Below are 13,101 nucleotides of genomic sequence, written 5' to 3' on the forward strand. Positions count from 1 at the left end.
AGATGATTAGAGGAATTCATAAAAAAGAATAATTTAAAGTTTCTAGAGTGGAAATACATGAAGTAAAAATAGAAAAACAACAGAGAAAGCCATCAGAGTTGTGTTTTAAAAGATTAACAAAATTAATAAAACTTATCTAGATTGACAAAGAAAAAACCAGAAAAGACTAAAATCATGATTGGAAGAAGATCATCACTATTGACCTTATAGAAATAAGAGTAATGAACCCTATAATTATAAGGTTGGAATATTCAGCTCCTCCTATATCTTCTGACAAGGGAGAGGGGTTGGAGATAGACTTGATTACTAACAGGCAATGATCTTATCAATTATGCGTATTGAAACATGAAGCATGCCAGGGGTGTGCTGCACCTCAAACTCCACTGGGACAGAAGTTCCTGTGCTCTGGACCCTTCCAAACCTCGCCCTGTGTATCTCATCACTTGGCAGTTTGTTCATATCTTTTAGTATCCTTTGTAATAAACTGATAATCTGGTAAGTAAATTGGTTTCCTGAGTTCTGTGAGCTGCTCTAGCAAATTAATCTAACCCAAGGAGGGGGTCTTGGAAACTTCCAATGTATAGCTAGTGGGTCAGAAGCACTGATAACAACCTAAACTTGTGATTGGCCTCTAGAGTGGTGTGTGTGTTGGGGGGGCAGTCTTGTGGGTGTGAACTCTTAACCTGTGTGATCTGATGTTAACTTCAGGTGGGTAGTATCACAATTCAGTTAAATTATAGGACACCCAGCTGGTGTCACAGAATTATTTGATGTGGGGGGAAAAAAAACACTAACCGGTCATCAAAGTTTTCATTATGAGTAGTGCTGTGAGGAGAGAGAAAGATACACAGGAGAGTTTTTCCTCTTTATAGGTGCTAAAGCAACTGAATGGGGGCAAGAATTTTCAACAGATGGCAATGGGACAACTGGCTATTTATATGCAAACAGATGAAACTAGGCCCTTATACCATACTTAAATATTAACTCAAATGATAATAGATGTAAATAAAACTAAAGCTTTTAAGAGAAAACACAGAAGTAAATCTCAGAGATCATGGGTTTGTCAATGGTTTTTAGATATGACACCAAAAGCTTAAGTAATAAATGATTGAAAAGTTGGACTTCATCAAAACGGAAAAATCTTTACTGCAAATAATGTCATCAAGAAGGTTAAAAACAGCTCACAGGGTGGGAGAAAATATTTGCAGACCATATATATGATAAAGTACTTGAATCTAGAGTACGTTAGTAACTCTTATACCTCAATAGTAAAAAGACAAGTAACCAAATTAAAAATAAACAAAGGACTTAGACATGCTCCAAAAAAGATACCCACATGGCCAACAAGCACATCAGAAACTAATGATATATTAACTATATATTAACCAATTGAATTTAAATAAAATAAGTTAATAAAAAGAGAAAAAGAGAAGATGCTAAGCATCATTGCTAATTAGGGAAATGAAAATCAAAGTCACAGGGAGTTAATACTTCACACCCACTGGGATGACTACCATCAAAATGACAGATAATGACAAGTGTTGTCCAGGATGTAGAGAAATTGGGACCCTCATTCACTACTGGTCGTAATGTAAAACGGTACAGCCACTTTGGAAAACACTACAGCAGTTCATTAAATTGTTAAACAGAGTTGTCCTATGACTTAGCAATTGCACTCTTAGGTGTATATATAAGTGAAATGAAAACATATGCCAACACAACACTTGTTCAAGAATGTTCACAGTGGCATTAACAATAACCAAAAAATGGAAAACATTTTAAATGTCCAACAACTGATGAATTGATAAACATGTGGTGTATCCATGCAATGAAATATTATTTGACAGTAAAAGGAATGAAGGTCTGATGCATTCTACAATATGGATGAACCTTGAAAACATTATGCTAAGTGAAAGAAGCTAGTCATAAAAAACCACATATAGAGGTTTCTATAGAGATAGAAAGTAGATTAGTGGTTGCCTTTAGCTGAAGGGAGTGGGGGTGGAATTGGTTGGGGAGAATGGACAGTGACTGGTAATGGGTATGGGGTTTCTTTTCAGTGTGATGAAAATGTTCTGAAATTTGACAGTGGCAATGGTTGCTCAGCTCTGTGAATGTTATAAAAAACACTTGCATACTTTTAAATAGGTGAATTTTTATCATATATGAAGTATATATCAATAAAGATGTTAAAAGTAAAGAGTAAGGGGGCGCCTGGGTGGCACAGCGGTTAAGCGTCTGCCTTCAGCTCAGGGCGTGATCCCAGCGTTATGGGATCGAGCCCCACGTCGGGCTCTTCCGCTATGAGCCTGCTTCTTCCTCTCCCACTCCCCCTGCTTGTGTTCCCTCTCTCGCTGGCTGTCTCTCTCTCTGTCGAATAAATAAATAAAATCTTAAAAAGAAAAGTAAAGAGTAAGCTAGTACCTGGTATATGGTAAATATTTAATAATGTAAACTATGAAATTTACAAAATGTGTCAAGCATACTTCTTCGAACAGTCCCCACCACTCTATAGCGGTGAAGTAGAAGATAGTGTCAGAGATGACTGACAGTCTGAGAACATGGGGAAAAGGTGGTGGCAATGACAGAAGACCTCTGGCAAGACAGTAAATTTAGAGATGGGGGAGGAATAGTGATTCCTTTTGGAGGAATGCTGGATGTTCAAAGGGATCCATCTGCGGAAGATTAATATGAGAGACATGGATTTTATCCTCATAATAGGAAAATTTTGGTTAAACAAATATAAAATCTTGCTACTGTGACAATCACCTGAGAATTTCCCTTCTTAATGAGTTTGGGAATTGGTGAGCAGATTGATATATGAGAACATCAAATATAGTGAAGGGGTAGATTGGATAGTAATGTTTAAGCAATTTTTAAAAAGTAATATGGTTATTTAAAATGGTTTTTTATAGGAGTCTTCAGAAGACATATCCTTCACAACTCCCATTCCTTGGTGTCATTCTCATATTCATGAATGAAGCTCTGTCCATTATACAACGGGCCATCACTAGTATCATCAACCGCACCCCCTCTCAATTGTTAAAGGAGATCATCTTGGTGGATGATTTTAGCTCAAATGGTGAGCAACTTGATCAAGGAATAATAGTTTATTGACTGTGATGGACTGGAAAAGGGTTTTCTCTTAGGTATTAGGACACTTTGGGCTATATACAGTGAAAAGAAAGGGATCATTTATTGTGGCCCTATGTGCTGGACACATTAATATTCACAAAGTTAAGGCAGAAGATTATTATCTTGATTACACAGATGGGGAAACTAAGACACAGAGAGATAGACCACATAATGTGCCCAAATTGCATAGTGAGTTAATGGTGAAGCTGAGTGAGGTCCTGGACCGAGTGACTCCGAAATTTTTCCATGCACCGTGATGGAGACCTGAGGGAGTAAAGTGGGTCCAAAAGTAGCCTCAGATACCAAGAAGGGATTCAGAATGTTCCCTATGAGGAAAGCAATCTTCCTGGGTAATTAAACCCAGAGAAAATGGAGCTTTTGATGTTGAGACTCTTCACAGGGGCAATGTTTCTTGCTCACACCATGCCCTATCCCCATCCCTGTCTAGTTCACCCAGGAGGGACATGGAGAAGCAAGAGATGGTGGACCTGAGTCCTTGTTTTCTGGGATTTCAGAATCCCGGTTCCTTCCTTATAAGATCTGTGTCCATGGGTATCTCAACTTATCTATGCTCCAGTTTTCTTATCTGCTAAACATGAATGTAATAATAACTATCTCATAAATTGTTAAGGAGAGTTACATGAGATAATCATGGCAGCTAACATTTTTCCAAACACCTTATGTATGTCAACTGTTTCTTTTTAAAAAAAATTTTTTTATTATATTATGTTAGTCACCATACAGTACATCCCCGGATTCCAATGTAAAGTTTGATGATTCATTAGTTGAGTATAACACCCAGTGCACCATGCAATTCATGCCCTCCCCACCACCCATCACCAGCCTATCCCATTCCCCCACCCCCTCTGAAGCCCTCAGTTTGTTTCTCAGAGTCATTACAATAACCTATGAGGAAGAACCATGGTTTTGGCCATTTTACAGATGCAAAAACCTAAGGCATAGTCTGGTTAAGGAATTTGCTAAATATCACAATGCTAGTAAGTGACAAAATTGAGATTTGCAAAGTCCAGAGCCCTATCTCTAGCCACTATGTTCACTGATTTAATACATAGATTATGAATAGTATTTAGCACATAGTAACCTCTCAGCCAGTGTTAGCTCTTAGTTTTTTAAATTTTGAAGAAACTAGAACAAAGTCAGAGAGATTTGGGCTAGCAATAAGAAATTTCTTACAGTAAGGACTGTGGAGTAGCTGCTCATGGGAGGCAGAATTTGTTCCTTCTCTGGGGGATCTTTAAGTACCACACGGGTACTTATTGCAGAGTCAAATTAGTGGCAGTTTGACCCAAAAGAAAGAGGCAAATGACCTCTAAGCCTTCCTTTTTGGATTAACAGACATTAAAAATATTCCTTTTTATGTTTTAAATATCTTCCTTTCTTGTCATTTCAATATAAGTGCACAAAAAATAAGTTACAGTTCCAAAGCAGAATTCCACTGAAAACCAAATAAAAGGAAACGGTTGACTTCATTCCTTTCTGGGCATGCATGCCTGATTTTTGAGTAAGAAATAATAACTTGATTAGAAAGACCTCTGTCCTAGACATCTGAACATACCCTGGCTCCACTCCCTGTCTCTGTGAGATGATCTGAAGCAAGGAGTCTCACCTGTCTGAGACTCAATTTCTTTGTGGGGAAAATGTAAGTGCTGAGCTGGGGGGACCCCTGAAGGTATAATTTCCTGTGGAAAAAAAATCAATGGTTCTTTAATTCCACATTTCATGAAGAGTAGATAAGAATTAATTCAAGATTTCTACCTATGGAACAAATGAAATCAAAAGACACAAAATAACAAACATAGGGTAGACACATAAAGAGAGGTCAAGCAAAACTCTGGATCATTCCAAACCATTCCCCTATCATATAACACATCTCTCTCACTTTGGTCAGGAACCCATTATGCTTTCATAGAGATAATGTGTCAATGGGCACAGAAGAGGGGACTGTTAATCATTCTTTGATGTCTCTGGGACAGGAATTAGCTTCTCTCTCATTAACCATGAAAATATCCACTAGATTGGTCCTAAGCTGAACAGAACCTAAAAATCTGTTTTGTGTTAAATTGAGGAAAATAAATGGAAGTCTACCACATATGCTACAAGAGAAACTTACTATTAATTTCACTTTGTGGGGCAAGTAACTCCACTACTCCATGTCTCCGCTTCCTCATCTGTAATATGGGGGAAATAATAGTGTTTACCTATAGGACAGTTTTGAGGATGAAATAAGACATGTAAAGTCCTCAACACAGGACTTGCTCCCAATAAATGTTAACTAGTGTTACTACTTGTTGTTTATCTCAGTATCACTTATAGTACTATTGAAATGCCATAACTTGGTTATGCCCCCTTCTTTTTTTCCCTGAGATATGAAGCTTCATTTGTATCAGGTCAAATGTTTCAAGTGTCAACAGAGCTAATCCAACTTTTTCAGAAATTGTATTAATATAGGTGGGATTCTGTATTTTCTCTCCAATTTTAGGCAAATTTTATAACTGACAACTATTTAGTGAGTTTGTACCCAAAACCAGGCACTATGCAGGGAAGAGAATGTCACTGATTTCAAGAAGTTCCCGTATTACTTTATGAGGCAAGACATACCTATGGAAAGATATTTCAATATATGAAGAATGGTGTGTCAAATTGAATGAGCTGTCAGTGAGTGCGAGAAAGCCTGGAGAAATGGCTGGGATGAACTAGAGAGGCTTCCTGGAGGAGGTGGACCTGAATTGGGACTTGAAAATTTGGTAGGATTTAGATGAGCAAAGAAAACAAAGGAAGACTGGGTATGTGTCTGTGGGTGTGGGGGGTAGAGAGTGATGAAAAGAATGATATGAGCAAATTTGCAGAACCCAGAAGCACCCTGACCTGAACATCCCAGAATAAAGAGTTTGGGGGCAAAGAGGACCAGGGGGAGAGTAAGGCTGAGAAGAGAGCATAAGTTTACTTTAGAAGATCCATTGAAGGGTCTTTAATTCTTGTGCTGGATTGTAGGCATTATTTCTGAGAGGATGACTCAGAATCTGCAACTCATAAAATTGTGGAATTGAAAGGATCCTGACATATTATCCAGCCTTTCTTTCTGAATTGAGGAAACATACCCAAACAGGAAGAGACACAGAATTAGATAGTGAGAGAGGCTGAATTGTACACTAGATATCCAGGGTCTATGGCAAACTCTTTTTTCTTTTTTCCCATTTTGGTTCATTCACACAATTTATTTAAGAACGCATATGGAAAACTCAAGATAAATGACTTTTAATCTTCATCTTCCACCTCACCTTTATCCTGGTTAATCTGGAAGGAATGTAATTCTTAATTATGTTGTTAACAACTATGTACAACCAATCACACAGATTATTCTTCATATTTTTTGGTGAGATTTTTCAAAAGCCTTTTAGGAAACGTTACCTCAGAAGTTATGATAATCCTCTCAACATTTGCTGCAACATGGATGGCACTGGAGGAGATAATGCTAAGTGAAATAAGTCAAGCAGAGAAAGACAATTATCATATGATTTCTCTCATCTATGGAACATAAGAACTAGGAAGATCGGTAGGGGAAGAAAGGGATAAAGAAAGGGGGGGTAATCAGAAGGGGGAATGAAGCATGAGAGACTATGGACTCTGAGAAACAAACTGAGGACTTCAGAGGGGAGGGGGCGGGGGAATGGGGTAGGCTGGTGATGGGTAGTAAGGAGGGCACGTATTGCATGGTGCACTGGGTGTTATATGCAACATGAATCATCGAACTTTACATCAAAAACCAGGGATGTACTGTATGGTGACTAACATAATATAATAAAAAAAACATTTAAAAAAATAGCACTGCTGATAAAGCTAATACATTAAATCAGGCTAATGCAGCCATATAATTTACACACAAAAAAGAAGTTATGATAATCCTGCTCTTGCTCCTTTCAGTGATTATCCTCCACCAGGATTCCCAGGTTTTCCATTCACTTTGATTTTTTTCTTGAAGAAATTACTAAAAAAAAAAAAAAAAGCAGAATCCGTGATTCTGTCTTCTACAGGGTGGGTGCCATCAAGGGTGAACTTCAGAAACTCCCCCCCAACTTTGCCACAAGCCTTTTCAGGGGCACCATGGTGGCAGGAGAAGAAAAAACATGGCAACCCCTTCTGATTGCTTCCTGAATGTAGTGATTGGGTAAATGTAGGGACTTTCCAGGTTGGTTTTTCACAGTCAGAGCAAACAGTCTTCAGATCCACTGGCTCTCTTTAAAACCTTCAATTTTTGAGTCAGTCTTCCTGGAGTGCAGCTGGGAAAGTTCTAACATAGGGTAAATTTTTGTGCCACAGTCATGTAGGTATTGATCCCAGATCTTGGTCACTCCAGTACTCACAAATCTACTCTTCTTTTGAAAGAGGAACCAGCAAGAATCTCATCTCGGGCCCTGGGAAGAGAGGAATAGAGAGAGATCATGATAAACCCAACCAAGTACACACATAGTACTTGAGGCAGCATGGTACGGCGGTTAGAATATGGGCTCATATCCAGGGTGTGCCACTTATTAGATGTGTAACTTGTACAACCTTCTTAATCTCTCTGTGCCTACAGACTTTTGTCTGTAATGTGAGGATACTGAAATAACAACTTATAGGATAATTTGAAATTTAAGTAAATTAATGTTATCAATGGAAAACTCAGTCACTAGGTTAGATATCTTAAACACTGCTTAGTGATTTACATGCAAGTTGTTCTCGTACATATGAGGAAATCAACTGGTAAGCTCAGTCAAAGAGTAAATTTATAGACAGGCTTTATAAAAGAGAGGGGAAAGAGGGAAGAAAAAAATGTAAACAATCTGGGAGTAGTGAATCCTGTTTGCATAATTTAGAGGATAAATTCATTAACTAGAAGCTGGCAAAGTGATTAGCCTGGACATTCTATCCAAAACTGGTCCTTGAGTAGGCCAAGTAGAAATATGTAAAACAAGACAAAACAGTTTCAGTTGTTTGTGGATTCTCCAGAAAATCTTGAGAGTTTAGCCATGGGGAAGACATTCCAGGATGTCTCTCTATCTGTTCATTAGCACCTCTACCTTAGTTAGGTCAGGTCTATCTACTCATTCTTGTGAAAATTTCTCAATACACATAAAGCATATATAACAACCTTTGTTACATGGTAAACAGTATGATTATTCTAAGGTAGTTTAACTTCAAGGGAAAGGAGATTAGGAATGGAGCATTAAGCCTGAGGATAGAATGGAGAGAAGTAGGTTCAGGGGAAACACTATTTCTGAGTCAGGATGGTAGAACTGCTCATCCTAAACTGGAGGTAGTCCAACCACTATTTCATAATAGTATGAAATTTCTATACCACGTTGATTATTGCACTCAGAATTTCTGTAGGTGTGCATTTGGTTGGCAGGAGAACTAAAGGCACCCCTGGATGAGAAGGTTAAGCTTTACAACCAGAAGTATCCAGGACTACTAAAAATAATTTGGCATATGAAGAGAAAGGGTCTTGCTCAAGCATGCAACACTGGGAGGAAAGTGGCCACGGCCGAAGTGATTGCCATCTTGAATGCTCATGTTGAAGTGAACGTTGGGTGGTAAGGCTCCAGGAGATTTCTTCTCCCAAGAAAGGGGAGAAAGGAGATATTGAAAATGTACTACGTACAAGACAGAATATTATGGAAATAGGGGAAGACAGCACCAGACCTCGAACAAAGAAAAGATCCAAAGACAGGGTGTTTTACTCACGAATTTTGGTTGGCTAAGGAAATAGTCCAGAGTTAGGAAACAAACAAATAAAACAAAAAACAAAACAAAACAAAACAAAACAAAACAATGGGCTTGGAGGGTTGACAACTGGATCCTGACCCTCACTTTGCCAAATAACTTTGTGACTTTGAATAAGTCACACCTAACTAGACATTTATGTCCTTAACTTTAAAATGAATAAATTGTCTTTTGATAATTCCTAAGGTTTTTCTCAGCCCTGAAATTACATGATACAAAGAAAGTTGTGTTCTTTGGAGAATCAAATAGTAAAGAGACATCATTTTGGAAACAGGGAGACCCAAAGAGCTAACGTAAATTTAGTCAGAATACCAAAAGTCCTGTTCATAATGACTTGAAAGTGGTATTTGGGTACCAATTCCAAATCCATTCTTGACATAGGTCAGCTGCTAGAGCCTCAAGCTATCCTGAAAACTGCAGAGATTCTCTGCACTCTGGAGTATCTTACTCACAGCTCAGCACAACATAAATGAAAAAGGTGCTCAATGTCAGGGCAAGGTGCTTGAAGAAGTTTTGTTTGCTTGCTTCTTCTGCTTACTTCCTATCCAACCTGGATTTGTTACACACTCTTCTTCTAGGGAAGAGCCCATTTTGGCTCGGATTCAGGAAGACCACACTGTGATTGTGTCTCCTGTATTTGACAATATTCATTTTGACACCTTTGAACTGGAAAGGTATGCGTTGGCAGTTGATGGGTTTAACTGGGAACTGTGGTGCCGCTATGATCCACTGCCAAAGGCCTGGCTTGATCTGGATGATGCCACCGCTCCAGTGAAGTAAGTCTGAGGTTTAGGAAGCTTGATTTGAATGTGGGAAATCAAGAATGGTTGGTGTGAGTTTTATCTTTTATGGTACTGATGGGAGTGGGTGGGAGAAATGGAGGAGATGGGGTGATGGACAGAGGATAGAGAAAAAAAGTTATAGACACTTTAGACTATCTAAAGGCTTTCAAACAAAAAGCAAAGTATATAATTTTTTTTAAAAAATTTGAGGCATTTTAAGCATTTACCAGGCTATGAAGTAGGAATATGAAGATGAAAAAGGTATAATTTCATTATAATTTGAGAAGGGCTATAGCAGCATAGGTTCAGCCTGAGGGTTTGGGGAAAGCCTTCAGGATAAGAAGAGACTTGAGTAGACCTTTGAAAGCCAAATCATCATTGGCTTCCTACTCTTCACCGCCATCCTGACCCATTCCTTAATAAGAGGTTAGTAACTCTCTTCCTGTGTGTTCTATAGGAGTCCTTCTATCACGGGCATCCTGGCTGCCAACAGGATCTTTTTGGAAGAGATCGGATCTCTGGATGGTGGGATGCTGGTCTGTGGAGGAGAGAACGTGGAACTTAGCTTGAGGGTGGGTACATTTCCTTCTCATTAGGAGAAAAAGCAGAGAGGGAAATAACTGGTGAGTAGTATGGTCTTTGGAATTCTGGAACAAGGCTGAATGTCATCGGCTCCAGAGATGGACAAATTCTCATGTTTCTGAGTCACTAGGAATAGGCAGTAAAATTTCTGGAGTGGAGCTTTCTGGTATAGGTTTATATAATCTGGGTGATACGGATGGAAAGTGGTAGAATTGAGGCTCAGCAAATGGTATGCTTATTTCCCTTAAGGCAAATAAGCATTCCAAGCATTTTTCCAACCATCTCCTAGATCTCATGCATAAAATATCCCTCCTATAGTGTTCTTTTTGCAGCTTCTATATAATCTACAAGCCTTTGTTAAAAGGCCTTGCCTCTTGGGTTTGTGATTGTTCTTATTAATTTATCTTTCTTTCATCTTCCAGCCTAAAGCTGAACTTTAAAAAAGGCAGCATGTGGTAGTGAGAATTACGTGAGTATTGGAAACAGACAGACTTAAGTCCAAACCCTACTCTACCACTTGAAAGTTTGTGCTATCTTGGGCAGCATAGAAGCTCTCTAAGCCATACCTACTACATTCAGCCCCTAGCAAGCTGAGTAACATGTGACTTATGGTCATAAATGGTTAATGCTATAAATAATAATGATAAGGACATCAGGGTGGCATTGTAAAAAAAATGCTGAACTTGACTTCTAATCCTTCCTCTGCTAATTCACTGTGGATTGAGTGTCTGTAAAATGGCTTTTTTCCCTAAGCCCTGAAATTCTGTGCCTGAGACCAGGTGATCTCTGGTCCATTACAGTGTCTGGAAGCATATTATATTTTCTAAAACTTATTCAGACCTACTCCCTTCAATTTCTTTTTACTTGGAACCGATGACTTTAGAATTACATATTATACCCAATTAAGACTTAACCAGGACATCACATTTATGTGTTAACAGATACACTTTGAGTTCCTATCTGGGTTATAGCTTAAGCCACAGTAATTGTTCCATAGGAAAACTATTGTTTTGCATGGTTGTCTTGACCAGGTTTCCCTTTTATGAAATGAAGAGAAGCATCCTTGTTTTATCTACCTCATAAGGATGATGGCACTGTTAAAATGTAATTAATATTTTTAAATGATTTATAAAGATATTAATTGAATTCTTGTTTGACTACTGTGAGAGAGGCTAAAATGACAGGTTTTAACAAGATAGAAATTATTTCTTTTTCCCAGAACAGTTTGAACATAAGCAGTTCAGGACTCACATGGCAGCTTCAGGGTGATGGGGACCAAGACCCATCTTCTGGTTCTGCTACACTCAACAACACACCTGTATTCTATTCAGTAAGAAGAGAAAGGGGGGAAAGACAGCATGCTTTCTTTTTAAGGGCACTACCTGAAAGTTGTATATGTTATTTCCCTCAAATCCCATTGGCCACTGCTGGTCATATGGCCACTGATGAGCAAAAGAGTCTGGGAAATGCAGATTTCAGCTAGTTGCTTATGTGTACCGTTATTCCTTCTACGACTATAGATGTAGAGGGAATATGTATTGAGTGTACAATTAGTCTCTAACACAAAAATATAAATGCAGAAATAATTATTTTATGCATAGTACTTAGCAAAGTCCTAAGCTGACTGTAGTTACATTATGGTTGAGATTTTCCTACCTACCATAGCTTCCATGAATTTGGAACTCCAATTCTCCAAGTTAGGACCCCAAGCCCTTCTTACCGTTTCTGAGTTCCCCGTGCTTTTCTCTGCTTTCTTCTTCTGCTGTCTGTCTGTTTCAATTCCCCCACCCTCTACTGAACTCTGATATTTTAGATTCGACAAGAAATCCTCTTTCTTTTAACATTTTGTGCTTTTTTTGGTAGGTTTTGCTGGAAATGTAGGCAGTGTCAGGGAAAGGCCATACTTTTCTTTTTCTTGGATAAAACAGTTCTACCCATATCCAGTATTCTTAGTTTGTGTGTGTGGCTATTTGCCTTTTAAAACTTCTCAGCACTTGTTAAGATCTGTCTTTCTCCAATGACAGATATCGGGGAACATTAGAACTGCATGGAATGTTTTATTCTGACATCTAGAGGTATGGCAGTGAAAGTGCACATGGAAGTGTATAAATGGAGATGGACTGTTGGGACTGATGCTCAAGAAAGAAAAACCAGCATTTATCAAGCACCTTGTGTATTCCTTACCCCTTGTCAGATCTTAACAGGCTCACTGCCTGGATTTGGAATCCAGCTCTGTCATTTACTTGCTGGTAAATGTGGGCAACTTACTGAAATGAGGATAATAATAATATCTACATGGTACATATTAAATTTATGAAAAACATTAGGGTAACATGTGCCACAGAACAAATCATTGTTATTATAAGCAGAAGCTTCACGAGTCTCTCTGTGTTAGACACACACACACACACACACACACACACACACACACACACACAGAATGGAGGAATATTTGGCAAGGGGGAATAAATTGAAAGAGTAAAATTTGAAACTGTGGCTCAAGGATAATAGTTAACGTTACTTCATAAATGGCAATCATGACTTTTATCTTTTCACTTGAATTTAAGGTTTTTTGTGCCATTTTTTTCTCCTCTGAATTCCTGTGGATTGGAAACTACCATCAACTAAAAAAATTGGAGTAAATTTGTATTTGAAATTTTAGATGTTTGGCTTCAGAAAATAATATCTGAAAACAAATCAGTTGTAACCTCCAGATGATTCTGGAAACTAAAGAAGAGAAATTCAGGAGGATAATGGAAGAAAAGAACTGTTTCAAGTTAAAAATCATAGCCATTTATGGATACTTGTTATGCCATTT

The 13,101-nt window shown here is 38.3% G+C and overlaps 1 protein-coding gene across 1 annotated transcript in view; it reads left to right on the forward strand.

The window, feature by feature from the left end:
- Nucleotides 1–13,101, forward strand: part of GALNT8 (polypeptide N-acetylgalactosaminyltransferase 8) — a 49,986-nt gene that overhangs the window by 22,670 nt on the left and 14,215 nt on the right. Inside the window, 4 exon segments of the mRNA XM_002920448.2 lie at nucleotides 2,916–3,082; nucleotides 8,546–8,729; nucleotides 9,498–9,695; nucleotides 10,159–10,273. Coding sequence (XP_002920494.1) covers nucleotides 2,916–3,082; nucleotides 8,546–8,729; nucleotides 9,498–9,695; nucleotides 10,159–10,273 — 664 coding nt within the window.

The sequence above is a fragment of the Ailuropoda melanoleuca genome, chromosome 16 (assembly GCF_002007445.2).
Source record: "Ailuropoda melanoleuca isolate Jingjing chromosome 16, ASM200744v2, whole genome shotgun sequence".
Taxonomy (NCBI): domain Eukaryota; kingdom Metazoa; phylum Chordata; class Mammalia; order Carnivora; family Ursidae; genus Ailuropoda; species Ailuropoda melanoleuca.